Below are 11109 nucleotides of genomic sequence, written 5' to 3'. Positions count from 1 at the left end.
CATGACTGACGAAGTATACTGGCATCTGTATGCCCTCCCTTTCTGTTAGTAGAACGGCACTCAGCGAGTGTTCAGATATGGCAAGATACATGTATAATGTCTCTCCCTGCAAGGGGCTGACGAGACGAGGTAAGGTGTGCAAGTGATCCTTTAGTTTTACCAACGCCGCCTCAGCCTCATCCGACCATTCAAACTTAGCCTTTTTCCTGACTGCTCTAAAGAAGTAGTGACACTTGTCTCCAGCTCTGGAAAGGAATCTGCCCAAGGCGGCCAGGCAACCTGTGAGCCGCTGAACTTCTTTGACTGTCTTGGGTGAGCTCATGTTAATCACTGCCCGGATTTTGTCCGGGTTGGCTTCGATTCCCCTCTCATCAATCAGGAAACCCAAGAATTTGCCTGATGTTACTCCAAGCACACACTTCTTGGGATTCAACCTCATGTTGTAAGCCCGGATAGTCTCGAATGTTTCCCTCAGGTCTGCTATGTGTGCCATTCGCTGCTTACTTTTCACAATCATATTATCAATGTAAGCCTCAATATTTCTGTCGAGCTGTTTGGTAAACACAGTGTTAATGAGTCGCTGAAAGGTGGCCGACGCATTCTTCAACCCAAACGGCATTACTTTGTAGCAGTATAGACCCTATTCGATTACAAACGATGTCTTTTCCTGGTCGTCAGGCCATAGGGGGATTTGGTGAAACCCTGAGTATGCATCCATGAAGCTCATCATGGCATGCCCCGCCGTAGAGTCAACAAACCGGTCGATCTTTGGCAGTGGGAAACTGTCTTTTGGACATGCCTTATTGAGGTTGGTGTAATCAACACACATCCTCCAGGTGCCGTTCGGTTTCTTGACGAGGACCACATTAGCGACCCAGTCGGGGTACTGACTAGGCCGAACAAACCCTGCATCCATCAACTTCTGTATTTCTGCCGCTGTAGACACCTACTTTTGTCCCCATTCCCGCAAGGGAAAGGTTCGATGATGAAAACGTAAATCTCCACTTGACAACGCATATCCTATGAAATAAGCGAATCTCAATTCCCCTTTTCATTTCACCCGAAACCTGCTATTTATGGAAACCTGCTAAAAATAGTAACTGCCGTAAAAGGTAGCTTCTAAAAGTGGCAAATCATAAAAGATAGAAACCTGTCAGAATTAGGTGTTGCATTCCAACATAAATCCTAAATGAGATAGAAAACTGCGAGAATCCTATTCCTAATATGATTCGGAAATAAGAGTTATGTATTAATTGAAATCCTAACGAGCCTAGAGTTCGTAACGGGCCCAGACGCATTCCGTCATAAAATTGATACGCGCTAAAAGACTCGGTTAAGTCTCAAACTCTACGGATTTCAGGAATCCGAATCTGACTAAAGAAAACAGCCCAGACCCTATTATCAACGCCTGGCTCTGGGCGCCGAAATCTTCGGCGCCCAGGCCTGGGCGCTGAAAATACCTGGGTACGTGTTTTTTCCTAATTCTTTATGGATTAGAACTCTGCAATTCTATATTTCCACGAACTCTCCCCTATAAATAGACCCCTAAATTCGACGTAAAAGGGACACACAACAACACACAATTATATTCTGAGTATTGACTCCAACCCTTAGCTTAAGCCTCTCGCTGCAAAACTGTTCACGCGTTCTGTCGCAATCGATCCATAAATCGAACAGAACGTATCCTGTCCCATAATTGAGATTCGTTAAATAAAAAGGAGAAATAGCAAAGTCAAAGTGGTTAGTTTTCTGAGAACCGTGACGCACCTCTCAAGGGTGCGTCGTAATGTGTCCCTTTTCGATGATTTAATCGCTTTCCTCGCCCTTTTTATGAACTGTTTAACTAACTAAATCTGATTGTTCTATCACGCCTAACAAATATAATATTTTTGGGAAATTGGATTATCATGCTAGGTCCCTTAATGCAATCTAAATCAGATAATCGCGATCGATCTAGTATTATATGTTGCATATTGCTAAAATCAACTCAGATTAGTTTAATAGTTAACGCATGTCCCTTCAATTATTTATGCTGAGCTAGTAAGGATATCCTGCCTCTGGAGTTATCGACGAGCGAAGTACTCCTCTCGGTAGTTACAGTCCCCCGAACCCTCAATCTCTACCTTGCGGGTGTATGTTGAGAGATCCCCACACCACGGATCACAAGGGAACCTACGGCCGTCGTGGTCAAACATAATTGCACTCCCTTTATGTCACGATAACCGGGTTTTGTCAGTTTTTCTCATTGTCGTTAAAAACTGAATGGCGACTCCTATATTACTAGTCAATTGGGTGTAAACTCACAGGAAATCCAATTACACTTGATTGAATAAAAAGAATCGTCACACCCACGAGGGACGAGGTCACGCATTAGCCTCGCGCTTTTTCGACCCCCTCACAGCCGATGCTGCTTGATTTCTATCCTCCCCATGGTTCCTTTTCTTCTGGCGGACCGGCTTAAAATTTGGGTCCACATTCAGCTTATGGACAGCCACGGCCGGGTCAATGCCCGGCATTTCTTCGACAGTGAATGCAAAGATATCTTCGAATTCTCTCAGTAAGTGGACCAACTCTGCCGCCAGCGGTCGTCAGGAGAAATCCCAATGGGCACTGTTCTGTCTGGTTTGTCTGTATTCAATACTACGTCGAAATGAGCCCCAACAGGCTCAGGTCGCCTTTCTTCCATGTGTCCCGCTGAGATAGTCAGTGTCTCTTGCAGGGGTTTAGGTTGCGGCTCGACACACTTTCGTTTGTTTCCCGATGTCTCTTTTTCTTCACCCGTCCCCCATGCTTCCGGACTCAAGGTGGTTAAATAGCAATCTCTAGCTTGTTGTTGATCACCATGTATAGTGCTGACGCTCCCATCATCACAGACAAACTTAAGAAGCATCAAGTGAGTTACAATAACAGCCTTTGCCCTATTCAAGGTAGGACGCCCCAAGATGTCGTCAGGTCTTTCACTATGAGGAAACGGACGTCCATTTGTCGAGATTCTTTTTTATTTCCCATCCGCATAGGAAGAGCAATGATGTCGACTGGATGGATGATACTACCTCCGAAGCCTATAATGGGATAGTGGATTTCTCAATCTTTGAGGAATCATGTTGCAGCCGGTTCAAGCACTCTAGACTAATTATGTCCGACAAACTTCCTGTATCAACCAAGATACGCCTAACCCTCAGATTAGCAACCTTTAACTCAATCACCAACGGATCGTCATGCGGGGTGGATATTTTCCCACGGTCGGCCTCGCCGATTTCTACTTTTGGAAACGGGTCGGCTGTGGCCTTGCCGGACAGCATCACTTTCCCCAGCCGCTTGGCATAATCCTTCTGACCCCTCATGGTCGGCCCGCCGGCGGCCAATCCTCCGGAGATGACTGCCACGCACTCTGGGTCAGTACAGTTCCCATCTTCTTCCGAGGGAGGGGATTTGTTCTTTTTGTAGAATGGTTTGCCAGAACCTCCCGTGTTCCTGCTGATATAACTCTTTAGGAATCCCTTAGAGGCCAGGCCGTCCAGTGCCCTTTTCAAGCTCTTACATTCTTTGGTGTCATGTCCAATGTCACTATGAAAGTGACAGTACAGCTTGGGATCCCTACTTTCTAGTGGCGACTTCATGGGAAATGGACGGTCAATCTCATACTTGGACCCGACGTCCATCAGAATTGTGTACATGTCTGTGTTATACTCAAATCTCTCCCGGTCATAAGTTCTGGACCTCTTCTGGCCTGCCGCCCCGGGAGCCCTGTCTGACTCTTTTGCAATAGCCCACGTCCCGTTAGGCCGACTCTTCTTTTCGAATTTCTCCTTTTTTGCCGCCGGCTCGGCGGTATCACTTCCTCTGGGATCTTTTGGGACGCTGCAAATTTCTATTGCATGGATGAAGGCCTCGGCCTCATCTAGCACTTCTGCCATGGTTCGGACGCTTTTCTTTACCAGATCAAACTTGAAAGAGCCCTTTTTAAGTCCTCGAATGAAGTTATCAAATGCAACACCATCTGGCAAATCCGGAATTTGCCCAGCCTCTAAATTGAATCTCTTCACATAGCTCCTCAGAGACTCGTCTTTTCCTTGCTGTATCCTACTCAGATGCATGCTCGTCTTCTTTTCTTCCTTGTGAGCCATGAACCGGGTAGAGAACAATAACTCGAGCTCCGAAAAAGAGCGAATAGTTCCAGCTGGAAGCCTCTCGAACCACTTAGATGCTACTCCTTTGAGTGTACCCGGAAAATACTTACACCAGGTTGAGTCAGTTGTTCCTTAAACATACATGTGATGCCGGTAAACCAATAGGTGCATGTCTGGATATGTGGTCCCATCATAAGCATCAATATTGGGAGGCTTGACTTTGGGTTCCCTCGGGGCTCTAATGATGTTATCTGCAAAAGGGGTGGAGTGTCCCAGGGCTAGGTTGGACACCCCCTCCTGAATGTGATACACAGGATCCTGACGCCTTGAGTAGGGTTCCCGCCGGGAAGACTCGCGTCGGCGAGTTTGGAGAGTTGGACGGGTGGCCCCTGGGCGCGCCTGGCTCAGGTGCGTATAAGTTGGGTGAGGGAGAGGTCTATCCGGCATGACGGGGGTTGACCCGGTGTCAGAAAGCTCAGACTCAGAGTTAGGCAGCTTCTCTGTGTGAGGCTGCTCACGTCCTCGAGACGTTTCGCCGATCAGCCGCTGTGGCAGTCGGCGCGGTAGGTAAGACAAGGCCTGATTGGCTGGCAGCCGACTCCTAACATTCTTGTCTGTCTGTCTGGTCCAGACGTTGGGAGGCCGCAGGGACAAGGACGGCCTGGTCTCCGTCTGTCTCTCTTGATTGGCAGCCGCAGTGGAGGTGTAAATCAGCATGCTCTTCTGCACCTCAGCATTAACTGTCTTGCCCATATCAGCTTGGAACTCAGCCAAAATAGCCCGAAGAGCACCCACAGAGACGGGCATATCTGGGTTCTCCTCTATTACTGTATCTGCCCGAGGATCCAGGTGTCCTCCAGGAGGGGTGCGATTGGCCTGGTCGTCCTCCTCACTGAGCACCTCTACCTCGGCAGCATGACGTGGTGTGTGCCCTGCCCCAAATACCCGAGCGGCATCTCCAGTGATTCTCGTGGTCGGCGTCTGATGCTCAGTCGGCATTTCTCTTTCCAGTGGTGGCCGCTCCACTCGCGTAGGCCGCCCAGTATCATTGTCCTGTCGTTGATCTTCCATGCTATCGTACCTCCCCACAGACGGCGCCAAATGTTGTGGGGTTTTTCCGGTGAGATAACCTGAAGGTTTTCCGGTAACTGAGAACTTAACAAGAATGTATTTTATAGAGAGAGAAAGTAGAGAGAAGGCAGAGCAGTCATTGCTCTTGATTGTATTGATTGTGACCCCTTTTTCTAGGGAAGTGGGACTATTTATAGTACTAGGTTTTTGTGGGAATAACCTAATATTCCCTTTACATTATTGGCTAAGGTATGGGAGGAGGACATGTGTCCTTCCTTCTTACAGTTTACTGGCCCTTTTTGGCAATAGTGGGCTATTTGGGCCTATTGTGCTTATTTATACTCCTTAGGATACTTACTACTTAAGCCCCTTTTCAGGTATAGGTACATTACATACATTCATACACACTTAAATACAAATACATATACATTGTAGATACGTAGATTGATACCCATGCTCCGGAGTAGACTTCGTACGGTTTTTGCTTACGGGGCGTAATACGTGCCATGTGTCACGTCCTCATTGGTACACAAAGGCACGGTAATTTTTCCCACAACAATAATGATGTTTCTCTCTGTTGTATTGGTTGGGACATAACTTAAGGTTTTCAGATATAGCTCCTCAGACTGCCTGTTGCATCCCCTTGGGACTCTTAGAAGATCTTTACCTAGAGTTCGGCATTATGATTGCGTATTTGTTGGGATACAACTTAAGGTTTTCAGATATTAGCTCCCAAGAGTTCAGACTTCCTGTTGCATTGTTTGGACTCTTAGAAGATTTTTATCTAGTGTGACGTTTGATTGTGTTTTCGAGCGTTATGCATTGGCCGGTTTGGTTGAAATATGACCTGAGATTTTCAGTTATTTAGCACTTGAGATTGCAATTCATTGCATATTGCTTCTATTGGACTCTTAGAAGATTTACCTTGAGTGTGGTGTTCTGGTCGTGTTTTCGAGCGTTATCCATGGGTCAATTTGGTTGGGAAAAGCTGCTTCCGTCTATTTAGATGAATCTGTTTTTACAATATGAAATATTTTTTGTTGTTAGATGGCTATTAATTGTCACAACACAGAAAATTTTGATTTACTTTTTAGTTATTTTGATTTAGTTTTTGGTTATTATGATTTAGTTTTGAGGTATTTTGATTTACTTTTTAGTTTCTTGTATTTACTTTTAAGTTTTTTTTTTAAAAAAAAGTTTACTCTTAGTGACAACCTATGTAGGAATCGGACCTACATCAAAATGAATTTGCTGTGAAGATTTCAAGGATTTTTCCCTCCCCTACGCCAATGAACTGAACGACCAAACCAATAATTGTGCCACTACCATGTTCTGTTACATCAATCTCTACGACCACTATCCCCCCTGGCCTCTTTGCCAATGAGTGTCGTGACAGCAGGCAAGGTCTTGAGTGCACCGAATATCATCCTCCCATGATCATGACGCCCCCACTCCCTCTGCTGCTGCTTCTCACCATAGCCTTCACTGTTTCTTAATTTCCCTCTTCCTTCTGTTTCTTTGTGGCTTATTCTCTTTTTGATTCTCAAATTTCCAAACTTCATTCTTGCATTCAGATTATGTAAAACTACGCAACTCTTTGCAATCATCTACGTGTGTTCATGTACACATGTAAGTGACTTTATACATTCTAACAAATTCATTTATGTTCTATAATTTACTTTGCCTTTTTCTCAGGTGGCTGCAAGCTGCAAGCTGTGGTTGCAGGCTGTTTGTTTTTCAGGGTGGGACTATTGCAGAGCAGGTCAGTCAGGGGTGGTATGTTGCCATGATTTAGATCTTGGGCTGGTGTTCTGTTTTATTTGGTTGCTGCTAAATATTTTGTGTGTATAATTGCATCAATAACGTTACTGAGCTAATTTCCACAAGAAATCGGGGCATTTACTTTTGAATTATTTTGATTTACTTTTTTGGGGTTTTGCTTTACTTTTATTTATTCTATTTAAAAATACTAGCCTACTAGCTCAATTGGTAGAGCATTGTGCAAATGCACAAAAGACGTGGGTTCGAATCCCACGTAGGTTCGTTTACTTTTGAGTTACCTTTATTTACTTTTGAGTTTATTTTGATTACTTTTGAGTTTATTTTGATTACTTTTGAGTTTATATTGTGACTATTGTCTACTTTTTAGTTTATATTATTTACTTCTTAGATTTTTCGAATTACTTCAGAATATTATTGGTTCTTTTGGAGTTCTTTATATTATGTTTACTTTTAGAAGGATTTAGTTACTTTTAGAGCGATTTAGTTTACTTTTGAGCATACAACCTAGAGCACATGGGTTGTTTTATTTACTTTTGAATCAGTTCTATTTACTTTTACGAGTTCTTTATTTACTTTTGAATTGAACAAAAGGGAAATTGTGTCGACCTATTTTAGAGCTAATCTTTATCTTTGAATCAAATCGATGAGAATGAAGGGAAAACAGTTTCAGTTTACTTTTGGAACAATTCCATTTACTTATATCTTTATTTTTTTTTACTTTTATATTTTATGCTTTCCATTTGAAAAAAAGCTTTATAATTATTTTCTTTTTTAGTTTAATATACACTAATTGTACACGTACTTTAGAAATATTTTGATTTACTTTTGATTTACTTTTGATTTACTTTGGAGTTCCTTGTATTTACTTTTGAGTTTTTTTTTTAAACTTTAGAGACAACCTATGTAGGAATCGAACCTACATCCCTATGCAAATGCATAGTGCTCTACCATTTGAGCTAATAGGTTTAAGTAAATCTAGTAATTAAATACTCAACTCAACTGACATTAATCCATACAAAATACTCAACACAATCTCGTGTTCTTCGCGCTACATACACCACACCTAACACCATAAGAACAAGCCAACACCCACCCTAGCACACAACCACCCAAAGACAACAAACAAATAAAATGTGCTAAAAAAATCTTCTGCAACTTCCACCTTTCTAATTACAGTAACAATGGTGGTGGTTGCAACAAGCTCTCAACTGTCCCTACAATTCCCACCAAAACATACCCAATTCAAACCCATTTACCAACCAAAACCCAGGTCCCAAGTTTTCTGTTGCTTGTCAATTGACCCTCCGAAACTTGAATCCTCCAGTGTAAAGGAAAGAGAAAGGAAGCAATTAAGATTGGTTTTCTGTTGCGGTCCCAAGTTTTCTGTTGCTTGTCAGCAGATATTCCCTGCTGTAGCAATTGCAGATGAGATCAGGATTATAAACCCAGATGCACAAATTCTATTTATTGGTACTGATGCAGGGATGGAGAGCACGGCTGTACCGGCTTCCGGATACGAATTTGCCGCCATACCCGCCACCAACAGAATAGCATAACAGAATTAATGACTGCATGTAAACTAACAGCAACTATAAGTAACAATAGAATAACTGACTGCAACTACACAAATAACAACAGAATAACATAAAGCACAATTGCAACAGAATAATATAAAGCACAATTTCAACAAAATAGGACGACCAAAAACTGACCAACATAATAACATAAAGCTGCTGCTACAACAACAATTGCAACAGCAGCAACAATGACAGCTGCAACTGCAACCACATCAGGAAAGCTTGCAGCAGCATCAGCAACAACTGCAGAAATCTGTTGTTCCACCGTGCAGGAGGCAAGAGGTCTAGCCATCCACATACATGGTCTGCAATCACTGCTGACCAACTACAGATTGTGCACCATTCCTAGTCAACAAAGGTCAACAACTAGCCAGCAGCCTGACTGAAATAGAAACTAATAGCACAAAGTCAACTAATTAATCAACTTGCTTCACATGACCTACAGTACCTACCAACCAGAACTTGGCTATATTTTGTTTACTTTTGGATCATTTCTATTTATATTTTTCAGTTTTTGCTTTACTTTTGGGTTAGATAACATGTGAGATCACTAAGTGTAACAACACCTCCTAACTATTTACTTTAAGTCTTCAACTAGCTAATTGATTCACAAGTTCTCAAAACCAAAAACCAATTAACAAATCAAAATGTCAACTCTGGCATAGTTGACCAGAAATAACAAAAAAAGCACCAGAGGCAGCAGCTCACAATAATTAGGCAATTATTTCCTCTTGCAAACTCGGATAATTAAGCAAACAAGTATCAAGCCAAGTATAGGAGAAAAAGAGATGTTCCAAAGACTCTTATATCATTTAGAATATTTACTTTAAGCTAGTTTAATCAATCTAATTTTACTAATTATTCATTTACTTTTGAGGCTAACTAATTTACTTTTAAAAATAAAATTTGATAAGTGCTAATATTATTAAGTTTTAGTTTACTTTTGCAAATTTTTCGTTTACTTTTAACACATCTATGTAGCTAATTGATTCACTTCTATGAAGCTTAAAACCGATCATAAGTTCAATCAGATAATCATATGAGAAACATACATTATATATATTGTATTCAAGCAATATGTGAATCAAGCTCAAAGAAAATTTTTACAGAAATTAAAAATCTAGAAATCTTACCTATATCTTTGAGAAACTTTGGAGTGAAATCACGAAATTATGGTCGAATTGACAGCAAGGTTGATACAAATTTGTAAGTATAAGCTGAAATTACATGTTGAATTTTGTAGTTAGATAGAGAAAATAGTGAAAACCTAATCCGAGCATCGTAAAAGTTACAAATCTGAAGCTTAAAATAATTTTGAAATGAAGCAGAAGAAATTTAAAAATCGATTGTGACTGGTTTCACAAGTCTTACCATTATCTACTGTAACTTCGCAACATTTTGTTGACGAATTCATAAATTCAAGCCAAACCAACGATTTCTGGTATTTGAGCGAATAACAACTGTGTAGAGATCAATTTGGAGATTCAAATCATACCTGATTTTGAGCATGAATTTTCAAATTCGAGTAAAGAACTGAGTGCCGCAACAGAAATTTGAAGCAAAATCCTCAAATTAAACATTATCCTTCGAATTTGCAGAAAAATAGAGGGTATAGAAGAGAGGGGAGAAATCACATATTTTAGAGAGAGAAACCGTGGATTTTTTTGGGAACAAAGGAGCTGACATGAATTGTGTGAGATTAAATGTCAGCCACTCGTTTTACCTAAATCTAACGGTTCTGAGGAGTTCTCATTATAAGGTAGGTTCTCATCTTAAGTGAGGTTCTCACCAGAACCTGGTCCTACATATATATATATATATTAACTAATATATTATATCGGAGGGAAAGTTGAATGTATCATAGTTTACGAGAGTGTCTAGTTTACCCAATAAAAAAGGCGCCTAGCTGGAAAACAAGAGGGAAAATACATTGGTAAGAGAAATCATTAATTAAACTTAATAATACGATATTATTTGAAGGAGAAAATATAAATTTCCTCATAAACACTTGTGTCCTCTATTATATTTGTTCTATATTGTATTGTCCGTGGCACGTGATTGGTTATAACAAACTGGTATCAAGAGGTGTTAAGCCATGGATGATTTCAGGAACAAGTATAAGGTAAAAAAAATTAATGGGAAGACGAATTTCTCATTTGGCAAAGTAAAATTAATACATCAAGGCCTACGCACGACTTTGAAGGATAAGAAACCTAATTAGTTTAGAGAATAATAATCCAAAAATGACCCTCGACTCGTCAACAATGCACTTTGATTACCTGAAAAATGACCCTCGACTGACTAAAGAGACCATCCGGAGCAGATGCTGTTAAGTATAGTAACTTCCATAAATAGAAAGCTTCCGAAAATAGACTGAACACATACTTAGTCGCATTTGCATCCCGATACGACTTAATACGTGGTTCCATCGATAGAAAGATTGAATATAATTGACCGCATTGCATCACACCTGTACGCGCCACAACATTCTAGTCCTTGCCTTCAGGCTCTAGAATAACATAACTCAAATAATAACACTTCCCGAACTC

At 41.2% G+C, this 11109-nt stretch overlaps 1 protein-coding gene across 11 annotated transcripts; it reads right to left on the bottom strand.

The window, feature by feature from the left end:
• Positions 1-7947: 7947 nt before the first annotated feature.
• Positions 7948-10272, bottom strand: LOC110786717 (uncharacterized). Of its 11 annotated transcripts, none has more exons than XM_056840232.1 (5): positions 9932-10268; positions 9694-9777; positions 8696-8885; positions 8487-8551; positions 7948-8393 (listed from the first exon to the last, which is right to left on the bottom strand). In XM_056840232.1, exons 3-5 carry the CDS (start codon positions 8856-8858, stop codon positions 8226-8228), a joined length of 396 nt encoding a protein of 131 aa, XP_056696210.1. In that variant the 5' UTR covers positions 8859-8885; positions 9694-9777; positions 9932-10268; the 3' UTR covers positions 7948-8225. The 11 variants fall into 11 exon arrangements, 7 of the variants coding, with proteins under 7 accessions (XP_056696210.1, XP_056696212.1, XP_021846979.1 ...); XM_056840234.1 differs by having other exon boundaries at positions 10056-10268; XM_021991287.2 differs by having other exon boundaries at positions 8696-8954; positions 9932-10267.
• Positions 10273-11109: the final 837 nt, after the last annotated feature.

The sequence above is a fragment of the Spinacia oleracea genome, chromosome 3 (genome assembly GCF_020520425.1).
Source record: "Spinacia oleracea cultivar Varoflay chromosome 3, BTI_SOV_V1, whole genome shotgun sequence".
Taxonomy (NCBI): Eukaryota; Viridiplantae; Streptophyta; class Magnoliopsida; order Caryophyllales; family Amaranthaceae; genus Spinacia; species Spinacia oleracea.
Note: the sequence above shows the minus strand (reverse complement) of the source record. Positions and strands in the feature narration are given on the sequence as shown.

Excerpts from the sequence above, each read along its gene's own strand:
- LOC110786717 (XM_056840232.1), bottom strand. The coding sequence starts at position 8,858 with ATGTGGATGGCTAGACCTCTTGCCTCCTGCACGGTGGAACAACAGATT. Across the intron at positions 8,552-8,695 it reads AGCTTTATGTTATTATGTTG|TCATTAATTCTGTTATGCTA; the intron begins GTCAGTTTTTGG and ends GTTTACATGCAG. Across the intron at positions 8,394-8,486 it reads AAATTCGTATCCGGAAGCCG|CAGGGAATATCTGCTGACAA; the intron begins GTACAGCCGTGC and ends CAATTGCTACAG.